The sequence below is a fragment of the Emys orbicularis genome, chromosome 10 (assembly GCF_028017835.1).
Source record: "Emys orbicularis isolate rEmyOrb1 chromosome 10, rEmyOrb1.hap1, whole genome shotgun sequence".
NCBI lineage: Eukaryota > Metazoa > Chordata > Testudines > Emydidae > Emys > Emys orbicularis.
In genome coordinates this window covers 5,021,800-5,045,634 of record NC_088692.1, presented here as the reverse complement: position 1 = coordinate 5,045,634, position 23,835 = coordinate 5,021,800, and the positions used below count along the sequence as shown (strand labels likewise).

The window sequence follows — 23,835 nt, the reverse complement described above, 5'->3', positions numbered from 1 at the left end:
GTCAGAGATGGTGGCAAAGCTAGGATGGTGAGGAAAGGACAAACAGATCAGCAAAACCTTTGGATAACTCATTTTTTTTACAGGGTGGTTTCACTTACATTTCCATAGTTCCTAACTCCAACATAATGCATTACAGGGAAAGACAGACAGTAAAACAAGAGCTGGTTGCATTAAGATTAAGAAGCCAGTGGCAAGGGAAATTTAATTGTGCTCTTTATCAGTTAGCGGGCAGAGCTAGCGCGGCAGTAGCATGAGCATGAGTCACTTTGCCCTGTCCCCATCTCCAACCTAAATGGATTTCTCTTTCTTATCTGGCAGAGGGAGGAAATTGAGCTTTTGGTTTAATGCCCACTGCGAGCCGAGACTTTCAATTACACCCAATTGTGTAATTCCAGCTAATAGAAACGAGATGGAAATGTCAATTCACTTTGTTTCTCACTTGCTTCTGCTTGGACCTGGGCCATCCTCCCAGATGACAGAAGCTGCAGTTCTGTTTTATCTTCTGAACCCTCTTGGATTGCAGGTGGGTTTTAAGTCTGCTTGAACCTATATATGTTTCCAGCTACTTCAGGAGAGCATGAGTGAAAATGTAGCATAGAGCCTTAACCGGAGGACTTTACTCGTGGTAGGGCCTTTTGCAGAAGCAATCCGTGGCGTGATCTGATTGCAGCTGCTATGACAGAAAGAAAGACATCTAGGTGGAGCTGGGCGGAGAACAGTCGTTCCATTTCGTGGAGGGTTTTGAGATTGTTTCGTTCCAGTTTGGATAGAAAACCAGAAATGTTGAAATTCTACACAAAACGAAATTACAGTTCTTTGCCCAGCTCTACTGGGCGCCCCGGTCAAGGGGCATTGAACTTATCCTACATCAAAACATGAGTGAGGAGGTAACTTTACGTTAAGGTCTCTTGGTTGGAAACTTGTTCTTCAGCATTTACTCTTGGAAATTACTTTGCACTGGTTCTTGTCATGGTAAGCTGCCAGGGACCCTGGGAAGCCCGGGAGCCTGCACTGCTGGGGAACTGGGAGCCTGGGAGCAAAGACTTCCAAGCTCTCAGCTCCCCATCAGCGCTCCAGGCAGGCTGCTAAGGACCAGGCAGATGAGCTACCAGGAGACCACACAAATTTTGAAACCTGCCTGGCAGGTAGGGTTCCAGCAGAATTTTTTCAAAATTCACACTGTCCCGCAAAACATTTCGATTTCAACAGATCAGAAAATTCCGACGAAAATTTCCTCTAAAATGTTCTGACCAGCTCTATTATAGGGAATTCCATCTAGGTTGTGCTCTCCCAGACTGCGAGATGGGTCTCTTCCCAGCCTAAACTCTCTGGAGATGCCAGTGAAACAGAGCACTTGTCCTGGATTTTAACTCAAAATGATGGTTCTCCAGATCTTTTTCAGAACTAAACGTTACCTCTCCATTGGCTTTAAACGCTTTGTTTTAATGATCAGGACTGAGCTGGTTAGTGAAAAGCTTGGATTGTTATTAGATGTGGAAAAAATGAAATATGCTCTTTGACCTCATTCCGATTAGCTCATTTAATCAATAAACACTCGCTCCTGCTTCTGAACCCAGCCTCTGGGTATCTCTTAATATGAGGTCTTAAACTTTGCATTGTGCTCAATGAAGAAAGCCTGGAGTGTTTTATAACAATAATCATCTGATTTTTATATTGCACTTTTTATTTAGATCCCAAAGCGCTTTGCAAACTAGATATACAAAACTCTTTTCATCCTCCACTGAAATGCACTGATCTATAGGGTGGAATGTAGCAGCTGTCCAGCAGTGTGCCTCAGTGCTATACGGTGTTTTGGGGGAGAGGATGTGAAGGGTATCATAACCATTTGAAACTGCATGGAGAATGTAGATGCACCAAATGCAATTACCTGAATTGAAGTTTGGCCAGGTGGATGTGGCTAACTCCCACCCGATCTAATGTTGCAAAAAATTCCATGATACCTTTTATGACCATGAGTAATCAGGGCCTCAATTTTACATCTCATGTCAAAGACCACACAGGGCCCCTAATTACATACTAAAGCATTTTTTCAGTACTGACTCAGGGCCAGATTCTGATCTCATGCTGGCACAAACCAAGAGTAACTTGCTTTGGGTCTGAAATGCTGCCACCTCCTTCTACCCTACTCCTGGCTGACTTAAGGAGATGTCTTCAAGTTCCTGGCTTTGACGCATTTATTCTCCTTTGCAGCTTGGTTATGCAGAATGCCTCTTGCCGATCCATTGACTCGTCTGCTAACAGCTACAGCCTTCTGAGTTAAAATCTCTCAGCTAAAACAACCACCGAAGGGCTACTCTTCTAAGAGCTGGAGTTGTTCCTGATGTGCACCCGTAGCGTGAGATCAGAATGTGGTTCTCCAAGGGAAGAATGTCACTGACTAAATTGCCATTCTCACTTTCTGCCGCCCTTCAGGTATATCCCCGGAGGAACCTCCCATCCAAAAACCGAACAGGCCCAATCCCAGGAATGCATTACTGTTCCATGTGAGTGAAGGAGTCAGAAACAGGGCCTTACTTTCAGAGAGTTGATGAGATCACAGTTTAAGATGCTGCTGAAATGCCCATTGGGACTTGCTGGTCCAGAGAAGCAGCCTGTGGTCATTGGCTAAATAAATAAATAACAAGGTCTCGGAAGTTACACCAAATCTCTGCAAAGGGTTTGCCATTAAATATCTTTGTGACGGCTTCCTCTGTAGGACGTAACTTTAGCATCAAGGCTGGAACACTGTTGATAATCCAGAGCAGAGTAGCGATATATTCCATCTTTCTGTAAAATCATTCATTCATTTTGTATTGTTCCAACACTTACAAAAACAGTCCATCTGCAGCTATTTTGCCTGAAATATATTCACTTGGAACACTAGCTTTTAGCAAAAGAGTCAATGGATCAGGCAACACCAAGAGGTAGTTGCATAACAAAGCAGAATAAACGTGTCAAAGTCAGTAATTTGATGACATGTCTTCCTTCTGCAAGGCGAAGGGCAGTGGTGGGAGGCGGCTTGTATTTCAGACCCAAAGCGAGCAACCGATCCCAAATTCACATACAATACTTCGGTAATTGAGTTAAATGTATAAAATTTCCTGAAATAAAAATACGCCTTGTAAATTCTTGCTGCATGTTATGAATAAAGGCAGAGAGACCAGCTTTAACTCCTTTAGCATTGAACTCATCCTACATGAAAGGATGAGTGAGGAGGTAACATTAAGAGAAGTTCTGTTTGTTAGAAAAATGTTCTTCAGCATTTACTCTTGGAAACTACTTTTTGCTAGTTCTTGGCTATACAGGCCACGAGGTAAAGGAGTCTACTATACAGCTTATACTGCAGCACGTTTATGATTACTGATTATTTGTGGCATCACCATATCACGATACCCCGTGCGAGCGAGGTGCGTGCTATTGTGGCCATTTTGGAAATCTGGCTAACGGAGACAGGGGAGCCCGAACATCTACAGCCCCTTAGCCTGAGTCCCGCGAGCCCAAGTCCGCTGGCACAGGCCAGCTGCCAATGTCTAATTGCAGTGTAGACATACCCTGAGAGCTGAGACGAGAACCCAGGTGCCCTACTTCAAATCCTTTCGTAACTGGAGGAGGGGGAAAGGGGAAAAGAGGAGTTTGCGAAGTTCTTCAGAGAGAGCAAATAAACAAATGCTTTTCTAATCGTACATTGGAGAACAGAATTTTAAAATTGTTTCTTGGGGTTTTGTTTCTTTGCATTCCTAGGATGAGAAGGCCATTGAGATGCATTTCTCTTGCCCTGTGAATGTATGAGACACATTTTCCACCACGTCTGCGTACACCCATAAATCTGCAGCATGGTGTAAACCCTAACTCAGAGGGGCTCAGCCTTTCTCCTGCTGAGTGGGGGCTTTCCTTAGCTGTGACAGCAAAAGCAGATTGTGTAAAAATGATGTGAGCTGCTTTTGTGATGGAGATTAAGCTGAGATCACCAAACTCACTGCATGCAAGAATGTAAGCTGGAGTCGAGCCAGCTTCCCTCTTTCAAACCTTATCTGGGTGACCTATTTAGCCCTTTTTTCTCCTGGCAGTTCTGATAGCTTTCTGAATTTCTTTGGGATTCACAAAACAGGCTTATCTGCGGCATAAAACAGAACGAGTGGAGAGAGGTAATTATTTTCCTGTGTGTTACTGTGCACTAAATAGTTTTGCAAAACAGATTAAATCCTCATGAAGATAGAGTCAAAAAGTGAACAAGAGATTAAATGAATAATAGGGGAAAATTAAATGTTCTTGCTGTTGTCATTTAATGGGAATTTCTTGACTGTGCCTACAATAACTTTTGGGGAAAAACTACATATATAAGTATTTTTCAAACTGAAACCAGATGGGGGAATCATAGCCTGTTTTTCTTTGTGGGAGGCTATGTTTTCATGGTACGCAAGTAACTGGAGGCACATTAAAATCAAATTTGGCTTTCAAGGCTTGTCCTTCCTATCTTTTTGCAGGAAGGGCCGACTCACGATGTTATGAATTTCAGATTGTCACTGTGGGAGGGGATTCTTTGGAGGAGGGGCCGGAGATTTCAAAGGAGGAAAGTTAACTATTTAACCAAAGAAAAAACGAAAGTTGGGGAAGCCCGAAGTCTGCCTCGAACTATCCCATCCCAATTTTTCATGGACAAAGGCCTCTACACTTATTGCTGCTGTTGTTTTAACTACAAACAAAAGACTGCTAGGCAATTCTCAATGCAGGTAAAATGTATGATCCCTGCCCCGAGGAGCTGACAAACAAATCTCAGACACGATGCAATGAGAAGGTGACAAGGCACTGGGGATGGGAAGAAAAGAGGAATAACCTTGGTAAGCCAGTAAGACAAGGCAATGATTGAACAATGGCTAGGGCAACCCACAATGGATCACTGGAGGTTTTTTCCCCCTGAGATAAAATAGACTGAACATGTAGAACATTTGATTCAGACAGTTCCTTGTGGGTATCACAGACAGAGTGGGTCTCCAGGAGGGCTTTAAAAGAGGAAAGAGTAGGGGCTTTGCAGGCCAGCCCAAGAAGGGTGCTCCATGCGTAGAGGTAGGCATAGAAGAGAAGCAGAGCAGTTGTTGTTAATGAAACAACTTTGCTCCCTGATTTCCCTGGGTCGCTTGCACTCTGGGTTTGGCATGGGGACTGCACTGGTTACGCTGGTGGTTAATTTGCTAGTGCTGGAGAAAGACCAGTTGCCCTGACTGGGCAGCTGCTCATCCATCCCAACAGCTCTCCCGTTGGGGCTCTACAAAGTTCCCTTTCTCATTCCCCACCTGCGAGCCCCTCTCTCCTCAGCCCCCCTCGCACTCAGTGTGAATTGGAGGGCAGAGGGAGATAGGGGGACAATCCTGGTTGCAATGCCATAAAGACACAGGTGACATACAGCTCTACGCGTGACATCCTGCCACTAATGAAGCCGATGGAAGCTTTATCATTGATGGAGTCAGGGTTTCACCCACCATCTTCTTCATCAAACCCAGCTGGTGCGTTGTGTCTGATTTCCCCGCAACCAGCAGAGACTTGGACTAGAAAGAGAGTGAGGTGGTCAAAGCTCCATCCGGACAAGCTAGAGCCGATGGTGGTAGGATGGGAAAGCATCTTGAGCTCGGTGAGATTGAAGGCTGCTCTCTCTTTCTTTTCCCTTCACCCCCAGTACGAGGAGAATTCACCTGCCTCTTCTCCAAGAGATGTCTTGTTTGGTGACATCTTTGAACTCCCGCTTGTTCCCAGATCACCAAGTGCAACCTGGTAGCCAACAACTGCCTTTTCTCATCTGTGTGTAATACACGGGAACCTGGCAGTGAGTTATCGATGCAGTGAAAAGCCAAGGAGTCGGACTAACTAAGAGATACCATTCAGAAGTTTCAGCTGAAACAGGATGCAGATGTTCGCCTGGGATAGCTGCAGGAAGTGCAGTGTGCCAGTTCTCAAATGATTCCACTGGTTACCTCCTGGCTCCTGTGTGCAGTGGCTTGGCATTGATCTATAAAGCCGTGTAAGGCTGGGGCCCTGTCTAAGAAATCTGCTTCCTTCCCCACTGTGACATTTGAAGTCAGCTGAGGAACCATCCGCAAGTCCTGAATAGCTACAGCCAGGATCTTCCAAGGGGAGGAACTGTACTCTCCTGGTTAGTTCAACAGCTTGAGCGCATTGATCTGTGACATAGAGAGGACTACGGATGAAAAGTGCTATATAAGAGCTAGAGTATATTGTTCTGCCAATGCATAGATGAGACAGTCTCTTTATTTGCAGGCCTTTTGCTGGAGCAAAGTGAGCGGGAGTTTGTCATTTATGTTATGCGAGAGAGGAATTTGTTTGGATTTTTTTCCCCAATGATAAATATAATTTGTGACCTGTCTCTTAAAAATTGATACCTGCCCCAAGTGACCTGGCTACTGGACATGTGTAAGTTACTATATGTGTGTGTGTGTGTGTGTGTGTATGTGTGTGTGTATATATATATACACATGCTCCAGTACTAACTAGTGACCACATCCACGTGATCTGGTGTAGCCTGCAAATTCACAGACATCCCTAGACTGTGTTTAACTGTTTACAAGCTATTGTTGCTGTTCCTACTGGACAAATATACAGTCTGTTACAAAGAATATGAGCTTCTAGTACCTACTGTACGTTTACAACAATCTCTGATTTAAAAATAAATAAATAAAGAGCCAAACAAAGAAGTGTAACCTGTAAAAGAGTTATAGGGGTAGGTGCCCATTTTCTGACAGAGGGGTTTGGTAACAGTGCAGGGGACAGAAATATAAGGAATAATTGTTTTTGGGCCTAGAACCAGGAAAACTACTTTTCCAAATTAATCCAGCGAGAGCCATGAATCCACAGTATCTCATATCACACTTCATAAAACTCCAGTCATAATCCATAAAACTGACATTATTAGATTAAAAACCTCAGTTCCTCCTATAAGGAGTTTGCTCATTAGACATGCTGTAGTTTTATAACCTTAAAGTTCCTACCCAATTACCATGATTAATACTGTGCTTTAATAAAAAAAAAAATCACCACGGGGGTTGGTACCATCTGTTTGTTATAATTGTGCATTTCAATATTGTCCAGCAAAAGAGAGGTGGACACTTAGTAAATACAAGTCAAGCACCAGGCTAACGATGGCACAGTACAGAAGTAGGTAAGGAGAGGATGCAACATACTGTTCTTGATTGTAGTGCATAGTATGTATAAGCCTTTAAAATAGTGTAAAAGGAGTATTGGTTGTTATGCAGGGTGCATATTGAACTGTCATTCTTTACACATCTGATGGCAAAGGGACAATTGTTCCATCAGCACATAGGTAGAATAACATCTGTATAGTGCTTTTCATCCACAGACCCCAAACAGCTTTTCAGAGGAGGCCAGTTTCATTATATCCATTTTACAGATGAGGAAACTCAGGCTTGGATAGGGAAAGTAACTTGCTCAAGGTCAACCAGCAGCCTAGTGGCAGAGCCAAGACTAGAAGCCAGATCCCCTGCAGTCCAATGCAATACTCTATCCCATTACGTTATTGGAGATATTTGCTCCTCCAGCTGTGAGATGAATTAGGTTGGTTGATACGCTGGTGCTCTCTGGAGGACAGATGGAAGCTTCCCTCCAATGCTTTTTCTTTCTTTGGGAGGAGAAAGTAAAACATGAAGAATTAGGAAGTTGTGTGGAGAAAGGGAGGATTAGATAAATGTGCTCTGGCAGCCAAAGCAAATACTGGTCTGAATCATGAGGATCCACTAACCCCAAGGTATCCTGGACCTAAAGGATCAGAACTGCAGAAGACAGTTGCTACTCAGCTGACAGAGTTTCAGTCTTAGCGTTGGCCAGACAGATCTGTCACGTAATATAACCTCTTTCCAGAAGTGGCCAAGAAGCGCGTCATTAGGACAGCCAACAATCGTAGAGGTTGAAGAAATGACAGTTTCACTGATCACTTAATTGACTTCCAAGTAGAAGTTGCTTTTTTTGGCCAACCTCAGGATTAAATAGTATTTGTGCCCCCCGGGAAGGGTATAATATTAACCATGTATTGAATTTGTTCATTGATGCCTTTATATTAATCAAATACCCAATTGTGATCCGCAAGATTCAATTTGAGTAACTCGAGTTAAAAATTTGTCAGGTTCATAATTCCACCCACAGACCAAAAAATGCCAAACCTATATTATTTTTGAATCCCCTGATTTTTAAGGGCTGGTGGAAATCAGATATTTTTGCTTCTGACTTCCAAGCAATAAAGAGAGGTGAATCACTACTGAAAAAAAAAATGCATGTAACAGACCACCCAGTTGCTACTTATAAAGCTGTAAAGTGATCCTGTGTCAAACTGGCAAACCAGAGAATTATTTTCTTAATATTACCGCAATAGTGCAAGGAAAATCAAATAAAAACCAAGAACATGGTTTCCTAACAAAGTAGCTAGGTGAGAAATACATTCATGAATACAGGCTGATTAATATGCATTGAACTTAAAGCTAAACCATTCATGGATCAGAGTGGGAACTGTATACACATTTGCTGCTCTGAGTACTACATGTTACATCCCAGGAACTTACATGTATGTCATTCAGAACCAAGTGGTGGTGTTTTTTTAATAATTCTGAGTAATTATCCAACATGGGCTAAGAGAGTAATTTTGTTTACCAAAAAGCAGTGAAGACATTTGCAATGTGCTGTAATTGGGCATGGCTCACCCCTTTAGGATGCTGTCTCACTGCTCCTTGAATGTCCGCTCAGCATTTTCAAACATTGCAACTTGCAAATATGGACTTAACAAAACTATGCCCATGTCAGACAAATAAATGATATGATTTTGATTTTGTTTTAATGAGTAAAGTTAAATTATTTTTCATAGAACATCAGCTGAAAGGCCTCAGACCAATAGTATACGTTTTATTAATGTTTCAATGGTAGAACAGCATTTTGGAGACCCCCAGTGACTCTAGAAAGTAGGGAGACTGAGTATGCAAAACAGGAGAACTTGTCTAGGAAAGAAAGAAGCCAAACTGTATGAGCACACTTGAGGATACTGCAAAGGGAAAATCAGGGGACTAGTAATAGGATATTCAGATAATTCTAACTGAGATGGTCATATGGTGAAGATGCTGGATTGGTATTCAAAAGATCTGCTTTCTGTCCCTGATACAAACTCTCGGTGTGACCTGGGCGAACCCTTAGTTGTCTTGTGCCTAAATTTCCCATCTGTAAAATGGAGATCATTCTCAATTTCTCCCATCCTTTGTCTTGTGTATTTTCTTTGTAAGCCCCTCAGGGCAGGGATTGTGTCTGTATAGGGTCTAGTACAATGGGCCCCCATCTCAGTTGGAACCTCTAGGTGCTTGTGTAATACAGTTGAATAATAACAATGACCTCTATGTCACCAGTTCAAATCTAGCCTATGTCGATAGTGTCGCTTTTCTCATCTGATGAGCTCAAGTATCCATCTAACATGGTCGCACTCCTCATCACTGAACGCACCTGCACAATTGGCACTAACTGGACCCCTTGCTGACACTCTCGAGAGGGGGCTAAGGATTGAATGGGCCTTGAAAACAGAACCTCTCACCCCCAAGTAATCCATCTCCATGAGGGTTGAGGCATGTTGGCAGGGCAGTGTGAAGGAATCTTTAAAGGCAATACATACAAAATCACTAGATATTCCAATGTCTAGAGACGGGGTGGTGATGTGATGCAACCTTGGACTTCCCGTCTCTAGAAAGTATCAGGAAGTAGCCGTGTTAGTCTGTATCCACAAAAACAACAAGGAGTCCAGTGGCACCTTAAAGACTAACAGATTTATTTGGGCATAAGCTTTCGTGGGTAAGTGGTTTTTTACCCACGAAAGCTTATGCCCAAATAAATCTGTTAGTCTTTAAGGTGCCACCGGACTCCTTGTAGTCTCTAGAAAGCATGCTTTGACCCCCATGCAAATCGTGCTCTAAAACGGCGGGTAAACAATTCACAGGAAGATAAAGTGTGGCAGCATGAATAGAGAAATGTGCTTAAAAATAACACTACCAATCAAAGTTATAACTTTCAACCCAGCTTGGGGGGTGGGGGGGGGAGAGGGGATTCTCATTAGCTGATTTCAAGTCTGGAAAATCAGTGACTTTATTACATCGGGGGCATTATTTTTTAATGCATAATCCATTAAGTCAACTTCATAACGTTTATTTTTTATGGGTAAGATGGTGGGGCTGTGGGGTTTTTTTGTTTTTTTTTTGGTGGTAACCAAGGAACAGCTAGTTAATTAGCATAACTAGGGCTAAAACCTAAGGAATATGACTAACGGGGCAAGAATCCAAATCAATCTCAAAACTCAAAGAGTTCTAAACAGGTATCATCTGCACTTTTTGTGGAGTCCTAGAAATTGTTTTATGCCAACACACTCAATCATTTATAACATTTTCAGTTTTGAAGGACTGGCTGGGCAGTTCAGCCAGGCAATCAGTCCCATGAAAACCTAGATGGGTCTCAGTGGCAACTGTGTTGTGATTGGCGCCGTTTATCATGTTGTTATGCTGGCATTTGAGCAAAATTGTAATGTCAGCTCTGTGTCTGGTCAGGTGTGAGTTCGTGTCAGCAAGGCTGGATAGGGAGTGATTGATTCTTGTCTAGGAACATGGAACAATTACATATTTTCACTGCTGTAAGCTAAAAACCACATTGTTTTGTGTAGGAGAGTGAAGCAGTGCACAAAATGGCATCTTCCAATAGTGTTAGAGTCTGGATTGCGTTGCAATATCCTTTAAAGGTTAACGGGCCAAATCTCCAGCTGGTGTAAATATGAGTGGCATCATTAAGTGGAACACCACACACAAGCTGAATGTCTGGCCCTCTTAACTCTTTCACTTTTATGGTGAGGGTATGATTATTGTCTCTAGTGATTGTTAGCGAGAGCACCAATTTCGATGCCTCTTGAGGCAAATACATAGGAATTGCCAGAGTGGATCAGAGCCAAGGTCCATCTAGACCAGCATCTGGTACAAGAACACTGCAGTAACCAATGTAGCATTATCCGTCCCATATTTGCTCTCATCCTGGTCCCTATCAGTTAGAGATTGGCATAAACCTGGAGCATATACCAGAGAGGGGAGTTCTCCAACGGGTTCTACAGACTGAGGTGAGATCTATAGGATGTTGTGCAGATCCAGGGTGTGTCCTTTGTGTCTGATGGGTGGCTGCTGCTGTGATCATTTCCATTGTCCTGTCTTCAACAGAATAGTGCTCCCGTTCAGGCTCTACCGCTGTATGCCACTGTTCACCAACTCATGCCGTCAGTTGCATAGCACAGGCATTCGTTACTGTAGGGTTCTGTAAGCCTGCTACGTTATTATGGTACCAAAATGAATGCCGTAAGTCTTCAGAGGTGGCTTGACATGCCAGCTCCCTATATAACCCTACGTGCCTTAGAAACCTGCTGTTGTGGCATCAGGCTCTGGCTACCTTATTATCTCAGGGAAACAAAGGCTTTAACAAATGCAGAGAGAGAACAGTAGCGGAAATAATGCCCTGCTCCAGTACTTCCATCTGAGGACCTAACAGTGCTTCTCAAACACCATTCGACAGCCTCACAGCCCCCAAAGCTCTGGATACAATAGCTGTGAGTGCAAGAGGGAGGTTTTTACTGCTTCTGATCATATACCACATTTCCTAATAGGGCGCCCACTCCCTCCTCCTCAGCCATGGATCCAGAGCCCCATAGAGCAGTGGTGCTCCCTACTTTACCAGTAATGGAATCTGTCTGCACACACGCACACACTCCATTACTGCACAGTTGGTTCAGCAGAGGAGCTTGGGCTGACCGCAGAGCTGGGGATGGCGGAGGAGCTGGGGCTAGAGGCAGAGTTGGCCTGGAGGCGGAGAGGGAATGAGGGCGGAGCTGTGGCTGGGGATGGAGCTGGGCTGGGGGCGGAGCAGGGGGCGGAGCTGCGGCTGGGGGCGGAGTAGAGTTGTGGCTGGAGCCAGAGCTGGATTGGGGAAGGAGCAATGCTGGGTGGCACTCCCTCCCCGCCCCCCATGAGGGCTCGCCCAGGCTTCACCGCATGTCCCCCCCCCCCCCGACCGTTCTCAGCCCCACAGTTTGGGGACCACTGCCATAGAGGGTTGTCTGGGAAGCCTGACTGTTAGTGATGGAGAGGAGCACACACGGATGGCTACCCTGGGCACTGCCTCAATGAACAAAGGTGAGCTCCGTGTGCGAAGCGGGTTCCTCCGTCTATACTCCGGTCTCACTCTGACCAACTCCTGTTCACTGCAAAGGGAATTAAGGGCTCATTTGCACATGCTGTTGCACCAGTTTAGAATATGGTGTAATTCTAAACAGATTTAATTAAATCAGTAAAAAGTCTGTGTGGACACTCTTATTTTGGTTTAATCCAGGCCTGCTTCGGTTTAGTTTAAGTTAATTAGGAACAGGTTGAAGACAAATGGCAATAAGCCTCTAAAATAAGAGTGTGCACACAGGGGTTTGCACCAGTTTCATGGAACCCATGCAAGTTTCTGTGTAGACAAGGTCTTAAGGATCTCAGGATTTGACCTGAGGGCTACATGTGTTTTTGCTGTTGTTGTTGTTTTTGTGGTAAAATAGGGGAAATTATTTCATCTTATTTCACCTTATTATTTCATCTTATTTCATGCTGCCCATCAACCCTTATCAATAGTTACCACTAAGCACACGAAATAAGGGCAGTACCACACAGATGCTACTGTTTGATACTTGTTCACCTGGTAATTCATAGATTCGTAGATTCCAAATTGTAATTATCTAGTCTGACCTCCTGTATAACACCGACCAGAGAACTTCCCCAAAATAATTCCTAGAGCAGATCGTTTGACTAAAATCTTGATTTAAAAATTGTCAGTAATGCAGTCTGCCAGTTCCAGTTAAAAATATATATCTTATTTCCAATCTGAATTTGTCTAGCTTCAGCTTTCAGCCATTTGATCATGTTATACCTTTCCCTGCTAGATTGAAGATCCCATTATTAAATATTCGTTCCCCATGTAGATTCTTATAGAATATAACCAAGTCACGCCTAACCTTCTCTTTGTTAAGCTAAATAGATTGAACTAGAATGGTGCTCACTGCTCTGTAGTGCATAACAGAGCAAAATTCTGCCTTCCTTGACAGCTCTGCAACCCCAGTGACATCAGGGGAGTTTTGAGAGTGGGAAGCAATAATAATGATGGAGAAATTGTCCTGTGTGTTCAAGTGGTATGTGGAGTTCTAATGAAAGGCTCCGAATTTGGGTTTGTAATTCAGCCTGAGCAGAGCTGTAGCTCCATCTTTTCTGTGGCTGACCCATGAAAATGGCAAAAAAGTGACATCATGTAACTTTAAGGCTGTAAAATAAAGCCATATGGTCTGAAAGCATGTGATTCATGACCACGGCGAAATGGACTGTGCCCAAGAAATGACTGCTTTATGCTCATTAAGATTGGTTGGGGAACTGGGTGCAAGAAGGTTCCTTGGATTTTCAAATCATTGTAATGAGAAGAAAAAATATCCTATATCTCAAAAACCTGTCCTAATATATACAAATATTTATGCTGTTCCAAGAGCTTTCAAATGTTCCCACTTTTTCTGTTCTGCGTTACACATGCAAAACATCCTCATAAACGGGTAATAAAAGCTAAAATAAAAAATACCTCTTCGAAAACATACACAGATATTTAAGGGCTGTTTTTTAATTAGAAGTGCCAAAGTTTTCCTCTAGGGTTTCTGAAACCTTGGTTTCACCGACATGTGGGCATAATCAGGAAGTAACCACGTAGACAATCAAACATGGACCCAAACAACAGCATAGTCACAGAGGTGAGTAGGGAAATCAAGTCACCAGGCACGGGAGATCCTTTTCCCACTGAAAGTAATAGCAGAACTCACTTTGAGTGTCTGTGGGAGCATGTTCGGGCCTCTAGTGTGGTGGGGTTTTTTGCCATGTCTTTCGTAATCTGAGACAAGAGGAAGTTCAGCAGAGAAATGTGTGCAGGGTTGTGATAACACAGTATCCAGGGTTTTCTTGTCAGTGCTATTGGGTGCATGTAAATAGCTTCTGAGAAAGGACTGTGCTCACTGTTGTTTCAAGCACTTTACTATGGTATGCGCTCTGTATGGTATTACGGTATACGCCTTACGGGCGTTTCTCCTGTGAGTGGTCACCCCAAGAAGAAAAAGTGGTTACTTACCAGTGATTGCAGTTCTTTGAGGCGGTTGCTTCTAGAGCTGTGCAGAAAGCCGGGGCTGTTGCAGGGGAATTGTCACCAGACGTTGCGTGTCTGAGGTTATATGAGAGAAGTGCCATCTACAGCCACTCAGTTCCTCCTCCTCCATGACTGTAGGTGGAGCAAACTCCGCCATTTCCTCGCTGTCTGAAGTGCCAGGCTCCTAGCTAACCCTTTTTCATAACGTTCCCCAACACACACACACACACATACACTTTTTTATTGTAGTGTTTTTAGTGGTTTAGAGTAGCTGTAGGATTGCAACTATCATACAGTGTCAATGTGCACTTGGGTCTCCAGTTAAAATCAGCTCAGTGCACGGTCCCTCCAGAGCCAGGAAATAATGCCAGGGGAACCCCCTTTGCAGTGCAGAAGCAACCGGGCACAAATGTTTATACATATTTTTAAAGTAATTTTTTTGTTTTAAATGGATCCACTCAACATTTCCATGAGCTTGAGCAGGTGAAAGCCTCTTTGGCACAGGGCTGTCTGGCCCTGTCTTCAAGATCCACCGGCGACGGCAAGTGAAATGATGTTTGAGATTTGAGGCCTTTCCCAGAGGATGACCACAATGACGGCAGAGGTTTCTCTACAGGTTGGCAGGGCATGTTCAGACTCCCAGATACTTTGTTACAGTCGTACTGTTCCAAACAAGTCACTGCAGCTGTAATTATCATTGTACCTAACCTTGTTTCAAGAGAACAAACCACTGTGCACATGGACGTTTCCTTTCCACCTATAGACAAATGCTGTTGTACTAAGGCTGGGACACAATCGCTTGGAAACCTGGCCAGATGACACTTTTTCAGTGCATTCCCCTGCCTTCATTGCTTTCATTCTTTCCTACTTAGGTGGTCTTAATTATCAGTGGGAACCTGAGCTTCCTCAACTGGTTAACCATAGTGCCCAGCATTGCCTGTTTTGATGACACCTGCTTGGGATTCCTGTTCAGTTCCAAAGAGGGATGTGTGAAGGACCAAGTGTTGAAGATACAAGCCAAACAGGCAGCAGGACAGAGACTTCCTTTGAGATACGGTAGGTCATTCCCGTGAGGAATAAAACCTTATCTACCTAGTGCTCTTATCACTTTTATTCCAAGCTCGGCCACTGGCCTGCTGGGTGAACTTGGGCAAGTCCCTTCACCGTTCTGTGCCTCAGTTTTTCCACCTGTAAAATAGGGATAATGATGCCTCCCTTTGGAAAGCGCTTTATAGGAGCTAGGTCTTATTATTATGTATGCAGGGGAAGGGAAGTATCTTTGTGTGACAATTCCCTAGTGGGATCATACACATTGAAGGACTTCTGGATCTTAAAACCTAAGCCTCTGCTACTTCCACTAAAGAACCATTAGCACAGAGGTAGAAGCTGACTTATACACTTCTATCCTCCAGCTACATGGGGGGATACTTACATGGTGTTAGTGCGGGTTGTATTTGCTTATAGAAAAATAAGCCTCTAAAGCTAAAATTCTGATATCGTTGCTCCTGGTGGGTGGCACCTTGTTACATTGACTTCAGTGGGAGTATTTTAAGGTACTATTCAGCATGAGGAAAAGCATCAGATATATCAAATTAAGCAATATAGAGGTAGAAAACTTGCCTCCATTGAAATCAATAACAACACTCCCATTGATGTCCATGGGACCAGAATTTCAATGGTATTTTTTTTTTGTTTAAACGAGGAAAACCTTTTTCACATTTATCACACTTGCAGTTTTGCAGCATTTGCCACTGACACGATGGACATAATAGCTCTGTCCAGATGTCTTTAGACTATTTGGGAGTCGTCATTGTTCTAACATAAGCAGAACGTTTTGATTCTGGAATTAAATCAATAATTTAATGTGGTGCCAAACCAAAAAAAAAGGAGGGGGAGGGCATAAAATCGTCTCACAAATTTTAAGGAGTGGGGCTATCAGACTTTGTCAAGAATGCTGGGCTTGTTCGAGCATCAAGAACTTGGCTGTCAAATTGCCCTGGGCATATAGTTTGGCCTACAGGTATAGCATGAAAAAGTAAATAGAAGTTTTGTTAAGCTGAATAAAAAAGGAACATGAAGCATGTGGCTAATGTACACTGCTAAGATTTAAAAAAATAAAATCATATCCCCAAAGAGAACTGATAGCGCAGAGAGAAGGGGGATTTACTTATCTGGGTAACAGATGTAGAACTGTTTCTAGGATTTGTATAAACAATATGTAAGCAACAAATTGAACGTAATATCAACATCAGTTACAGATGCTAGTTTTTAAATATACCAAACATCCATCAGAAAGACAAAAACATGTTTACAAAATAAAATGCCTGCCTATAGTTCTTTCGAAGCAAGCCCGATCCACCTCAGAATATGCTGTTTATTAAACAGAAGTGTTTAGTTTCAGTAATGCGCATTACATTTCATTACACGATGCATTTATTTTAAATATTTTACTAGAAGAAATCTCTTTTAGTTGCAGCATTTAAATTCCAAGTCGCTTTCCGGCAGGGCTGGTAAATCCAGTGATTGGAGTGATGCTAGAGATCTCCTATTGAGTTGTGTTTTTCAGTCACTCTGAGCAAACCTATGCCTGTCTTGTTGGAGAAGAGACAGAAAAATGGTTCTTCAATTTACCAATCTGTGAATCATTTTGAGAATGAGAGAGATCCTCTTATGACTCAACTTCCTAAATTTACTCCATGACATTCTCTGACGGGTCCCCGCAGACCACAAGTTAAGGGTTACTTAGAAGAACCTCCCATACTTGCTACAAACTTGGGTTCAGTCTCAGCTTAAATCCATCCCTGTTCCAGAAAGCGCTTATGCACGTGCTGAGTAATAATGCATTGCTGAGTCGGTGCCTTGGACAGGAGGGCCATGTAGCAAAAGTCCTAGAGAAACGTTAATCCCAAGAGTCAGAAGAATGGAGTGTGTGGCATTTTATGCCCCTTTTGTTCTTGTGAAGGTTTTTATAAGGAGCCTGTCACATGGGACTAGATATTCACGGCACCAACTCCCGTTGATTTCAATGAGACTTAAGTGCCTAAGTACCGTTAAGGATCTGCGCCTTGGTATCTAAGGGCCTGATCCAAGTCTCACTGAAGTCAATGGCAAGATTCCCATTAATTGGGCTGCAAAGCAGACCCTGCACCTCTTCCGCCAGTTTCACTCCTTTCTGTTGCCATTCTCCACATGGATTATACTGTAACTGTGGTTGAAGGTCAGATCGGTGCAACTCGGAGGGCATGGTTATGATGTACACAGTGCTGTAGGTGTCTGTGGTGCTTTATAGCCATGCAAGAAGAGACGACTTGTGGCCCCAATGAGGTGACCGTCAAAGAGCCAGATCCTGCGTTCACCCAGTTAGTGGCAGAGGAGTCCGAGTAGGGTGATCAGATGTCCCGATTTTATAGGGACAGTCCTGATATTTGGGGCTTTTTCTTATATAGTCGCCAATTACCCTCCACCCCCGGTCCCAATTTTTCACACTTGCTCTCTGGTCACCCTAAGTCCGAGAAGCGGGGATATGCAGAATCAGGCCTATATTTAGACAGCATCCAGACAAATGGTGACCTGGGGAGCACCAACATTCACAATAAAACTTTGCAGTCATTGGTGTTTGTATCTGATTTGTTTTTTTCCTTACAGGCTAGAAGCCTCAGGCCATCTGAAGGACAAAACAAATTCCCTGAGCAACTTATGTATTGCTTTGCCTGATCACAGAGGCAGCCCTGCTGCGATGCAGGGGGCTGGGTTAGATAACCCACCCGAATCAAGCGATTCTCCAAAAATATTCCCAGACTAAACAATTATTCATACTACATGAGAAGTTTAAATAACCATCCTGCTCCTGCAGAGATAGGAGGAAAGCTACGTGCATTTGCTTTGAGTCTTCTCCTTTAAATTAAAAATCATCATAAGCACAAAAACCCTTTAGAGGCTGCCTTAGCTTATTTGTCTGATTCTCTGTAGACTGAAATACCTCATTTTACCCAGTACAACACCAGTCTCGTTTGCCGTGTCCTTCATGCAAGCCATATTCCAAAGCACTTTGCAACATAAAATAATGCAATTCTGAAGTTGAAATAATAAGTGGTAGCCAAAGGAAAGAGAAGTGTACAGAGGCACTAGCCAGGGAAGAGATGAGAATCAAAGAGAGGAGCTGTGTCAATGGCAGGGAGATTCAGAAAAGCAAATTCCAGCGGTAAGAGCTGTGGAGGAGTGGTCTCTCTTCCACCAGTGGTGAGGAAGGACAAAGAAAAGGCTGGTGTTAGGAACCATGATGGGGAATAGAGAGGGTTTAAAATCAGCTAGAGAGTCCATGGAGAGTCTTAAAAACAAGGAGGGCAATTTTGAACAATGTCTAAATGCCAGCTGTGGTTTTTTCCTACACTAAAACTGTTATTACTTGAACATTTTAGACATTTTTCTTTTCAGCCCCTTCTCAGACTATTTAGAGAAAGGCAGATCTTTGGAGAGAGATTTCATGGCCTACTGGCGAGGATTTGTTTGATTACGTGTAAGAATTCATCCACTTTAGCTTGAAAGGGAGCTGACACCAACTGTTAGCAGCCCTCTGAAATTGCCTGTCAGGTGACCTGAAAGGATTGTAGGGGAAAAAAACTATCTTCTTAGAAGCAGGGTCTGAACTGATCATGAGCAACTTCAGACAGTGAAGTCACTTCCTTTCTGGTTCTGTTTGTGTTCTAACCAGGCTGCTATGTCCGCAAAGTGGTGAACGTCTCATTTGGACTCCTGATCACCTATCTCAGTATACCTGTCGTTCTCAACCTGCTTAATTCCAGACAAGTCATGAACACCTCATTCAACCCGCTCAGGATAGTAAACACGTACGGCGCTTTTGGAAGGTACTAATCATTTGAATAGACCCACAGTACACCTGCTCTGTTCTATTCTCCTATCAACATCATGAAATATAGTCAATTAGCCAGTCTTTGTGTCTTATACATTTTTTTTAATCCTTCTGGTAGCTGATCGGTTCAGAGTAGCCGTTCATTGGGGATCGGGGGGAAAGGGTGTGCTTGAAAGGGATCACAAAATCCTCTCCTACTGTATTATAATTTATTTGACTATAGTTTTGCTTTAAATTTATAACTGTTCTTAAGGGGCACAATATATTAGATATAAAAACATTATGATAATATGCATAGAAGGTAGAGAGTCATATGGGTCATATTTAGAGTGATTTTTTTTCTCTCTATTGTGTGTGTGTGTGTGTGTTCCTTCCTTCCTTCCTCCCTCCCTCCCTCCCTCCCTCCCTCCCTCTAGTTGGAAAAATCTCCTCCATGAACCTGCCTTGCCTTTCTGCTCTGGCAGGAGGAAAGTCATAAGGATGCCTGTAGCGGGGGTGACGAATCACTGGCGCAGTGCCTCCTGCTGGTTGTCTCGGGAATTAGCTCTCCAGCTCTGGAGCGCCCTCTGCTGGCCGATGTCCCACTTGCCGCTGGCTCCCATGTCCCTCCCAGACCCCAGTGCCCCTTCCCTCGGGGTTCTGCCCTCTACAGTACCCCCACAGTCTCTGGGTCTCCCCTCCCAGAGGAACCCCCCCAACCCTCTATCCCCACCTTGCCTCAGTGGTTACTGCCAGTCATCATCTAGCCCCTGCTCACTGGGGCGGACTGCAGTCTGTAATCCACTCATCACTGGCAAGGGGGGTTTGGACCTGCTGGCTTTGCCTAACCCTGGGCTGCACCTCTGCAACCCCAGTACCTCCGTAGGCCTTCAGCAAGGCCTGCCTCCTGGGGAGTTGCCAGGCTGGAGCTCCCCAGCTCCTTTGCCTTTCCCCAGCCCTGCTCTATCTCGGGGACCCTGCTCAGCTCCCAGGCAGCCAGGTCCTTCTCTCTCCTACAGCCTCTGGCCCTCACCCCTCTTATAGGGCCAGCTGTGGCCTGATTGGGGCCTGGCCCCATCTGTGGCTGCTTCCCCCAATCAGCCGAGCTTTTCCCCAACACAGCCCTCTCCCGGGCCTGTTTTAAGCCCTTCAGGGCAGGAGCGGGGTGACGACCCTGCTACAATGCCCCTGAAAAAAAGCCTTCTGCGTGATAGCATACAGAGTTCTGCATTAGGTGGTTGGGCCACCTTATTGTAGTCATACTAGCTATCTCTGCAAGTGTCCACATAGGCTAAATACTTATCACTGCTTTCAACTGCATAGGACTTGTTCCTCTATCTAACAGTTGGAAACTGGCTGGTTTTGCGGTAACACCAGAGGGGTAGGGAAGGAGAAGACCCTCAACATAGCATGTGCAATCTGTTGTTGTTGCTTTGGTATTACGACAGCGTGCAGGGGTCGATTGCTGATGAGGCCCCATTGTGCTAGGCTAGAGTAAGAGACATTCCCTGCTTTGAAGACCTTGTAATCTGAATAGACAAGACAGAGAAAGGGGAGAGGAAAGGGGTGTAAAATAGAAGCGGAGTGATGGTTTACAGACAACATGTTAGTTCCCCAGTTTTTGTGCTTGCAGCCAGGTCGGGCTGATGCGGGAGAGAGTGTGTTTAGGTGCCCGCAGCACACCCATTGTGGGATCTGCGTGCCTGCTAGTTCCTCTTGATCAGTTATTGAGCTGTTTAGAATTTAATCTGTATCTCTTGAGGATGTTGCGGGGAGGAAGTAGAACTGGAGGACCGGGAGTTCGATCATCCTACCAGCTGTGTGCGCAATTCCTACTGAAGTCAATATGAGCTGTAGCCAGGCAGCTGATAGAAGGACTGGGCTCAAGCCTTTTAACCCAGTTGGAGGGTCTGAGGGAATCCTGATGAAACTGGCCAGTCTTTCATAGTTAGACCTCTGCTTCTGCCAGCCGCAGGCCCACACTGTGCTGACCATGAGATGTTCTCTGGAGCAGGGTTTCTCAACCCATGGGTTGGGACCCAAAACTGGGTGGCCAGAATGTTTCAAAGGGTCGCATGGCAGCTCCTGTCCCACAGGACTGGCTGGGCTCATCTCCCTGCTCCAGGCACTGCGACCTCTGGGGTCCCAGCACCACTCAGTTTGGGCCCAGCTGTCATGATAAGGGGAGTCTGGGTAGGCCAAACTTGAGTGAGTGGCACTGCAACCCCATGAGCCAGGTCACAGCTCCACTCACACAGATTTGGTCCAGTCAGGGAGGCGGTAGTTTGCAACGCCCAGGGCGGAGAGCCAAGCCCAGCTAGCCCCACGGCACAGGAGCTGCAGAAGCCACCACGGTGGGGCGAATGCTGGGCAGGATCCGACTGAAACCAACCCAGGGCCTCCGGCCCCAGACTGTGTAGTGGATCGTGATAGGTCGTAAACATTTACAAATAGGTCCTGAGCCCAAAAAGGTTGCGAACCACTGCTCTAGAGGCCTGAGCCAAAGGATGGAAACGGCTCCCATTGATTTCAGTGGGTTGTGGATCATACCCCAGAAAACAGCCAACTGTTATCAAAGGGGCATTATACAAAGAGGGATCTGATTGGCTGCTGAAGATTCTGGCTCAGCAGGTACCCAGTGTAACTACCCAGGTGTGTTAGGTCCTTGTTACAAAAATGTAACCTTTGTAAAAGCCATGTCACGCCGTGAGCAGTAGAACTACGCAGCAAGCCCATAGTCACACTGGGCTTTGAAATGATCTTTTACCCACCTCTCAAACAAGCAGACATTTCTATTCAGCCTCTGCAGAAAGGGAAGCTTTGAACAAACACGATAAAAAACAAACCTCCGCATTTTAAAACATAGATGTGTTTTGCGTGACATGTGAAAGCCCTGTTTTGGAGGAGGATTGGTGGGGGCAGGGTAGGAGTGGTGAGAACAAAGTTGTATTAATCCTTGCACCTCTTAGAGTGGTGGAGTCTTGGAATTATGGGAGTTTGTTGTATTTGGGTTGTTGTTTTTCTTTTTCCTCTTCAGTCTAAGGTTTTTGTTTCAACAGTTACCAGAACCGAAAGAGCATGTGATGAAATGCTGCTGTAATATGTTTGTAATTCCAGCCTATGTAAACCAATAAAAAGAGGATTGCAGCTCATAATGAATATACGATTATGTGAAACTTGACATATTTTGAATCACACAGTAGGAACCTACTTTTATTAGTAATTTGGTGTCCCTGATTTACAGTGTGTTTCTAACCATTGGGCAGCTAGCCACGGCTCATAACTCAGCCGAAGGTATAGTATGGGACTTGGCTGAAGAGTCCAGAAATCTATTAAATGCAGGTAACAATTATAAGTTGAGATGAATGGCAGTCCATTAGTTGCAAGTGTCCATCACTGGAAATAAGCAAAGGGGGAGGGAATGGCTGGTCTGAGCTTTCAGTTTCTTGGGTTGGTGGTGGAAAGACCAAGAGAGGACGGAATTAGGGGAGGAGTTTTGGACCAGTTTGATAGCTAGAATGATGCTGTTATGCAGACACCGTGGCAAACAGAGCGCTCCATTGTAGAGCAGCGTCACTGACAGATCTTTGGAAAAAAGCCCTTGTGGAATGGATTTCGACATGGGCGCCTCGCTATAGATCTTTTGTGGCGTGGTGCTTGCACTCTGCATTGTCCGATTGCCTTGCTGTTTGGAGGCTGGCAAATCAGAAGACTTAGGTCTGTGTGTGACCTGCCGTAAGGCTGGGGTGGTTTTTATATGTCTAATTAGGTACAGCCAGCTTGTTTTTCCTTTTCTGTTTCTCTTGGCTTCAGTTGTGATGGCTCACACGCCGCCCTCCCCTGCTCGGCTGCTGAGCAATGGCTCCGTGAGACTTCTCCTCCAGCTGGGATGGCGAAACGCTTGGGCACTTTCAGACAGTTGTTAATGGTGCCCCAGGAGTAATCTGCTAGGGGGTGCTCCATATGGGGTGGATTGTATATGCCAGCTGGCTGCCACATTCTAGAGCAGACATAACCAATTAACCTGGACGCGCTGTACGTGTATCCTGCCCATTGCCACGGCCGAGGCTCAGCCTGGAACTCTAATGCTCCGTGACCGGCAGCTCTACTAAGTGAACCCGAAGGAAGCCAGCCCGGTAAGGGCTGTGCTGAGCTCGTCCCAGCTGGAAGCGTCTCTGCTGATCCTGCAGATGGAGTCACATGAAATTGCATGTGCAAATACCAGAGTCGGGGGGTGCCATCAGGGCGGCCACGCGTGCAGATGACACGCATGCATTTTTGCACATGGGTCGTTACGAAAATCTGAGTTAGTGTGGATCACTTTTGTGATTGACCGAATCTCCACTGTCCCACATGAGTCGTGCAGTCACACAGCTAAGCCTTGCATGCCACAGGGTGTGCTGCCATTAGACTGTCAGAGTGGCTGAGATAAAGGGATGTGCTGGAAACCAAGTAGGGGGAGAGGCTGATCTCGTGGTTAGGACGCCAGTCTAGGACTTGAGAGACCTGGATTGAATTCCCTGCTCTGCCTTGTGTGACCTTGGGCAAGTCTCTTAGTCTCTGTGTACCTCAATTCCCCAGCCATAGAATGGGGATAGTAGCACTGCCCTACATCACCCGATCACCCACAGGCCCAACAAGTCAGCCGCCGCCTGGGTTTCTTCACCCGGCGAGCTGTCCCTCCGGGTCTGGGTTCCCACAGCTACTGTCTCCACCACCGTCTGGGTCCCGGCTTCCTGCAGGGCCCCCTCCATCTGGGT

At 44.9% G+C, this 23,835-nt stretch overlaps 1 protein-coding gene across 1 annotated transcript in view; it reads left to right on the top strand.

Moving 5' to 3' along the window:
• Nucleotides 1–23,835, top strand: part of LMF1 (lipase maturation factor 1) — a 341,743-nt gene that overhangs the window by 281,986 nt on the left and 35,922 nt on the right. The window contains 2 exon segments of the mRNA XM_065412501.1: nt 15,099–15,282; nt 18,938–19,091. Of these exon segments, the coding sequence (XP_065268573.1) occupies nt 15,099–15,282; nt 18,938–19,091 (338 nt within the window).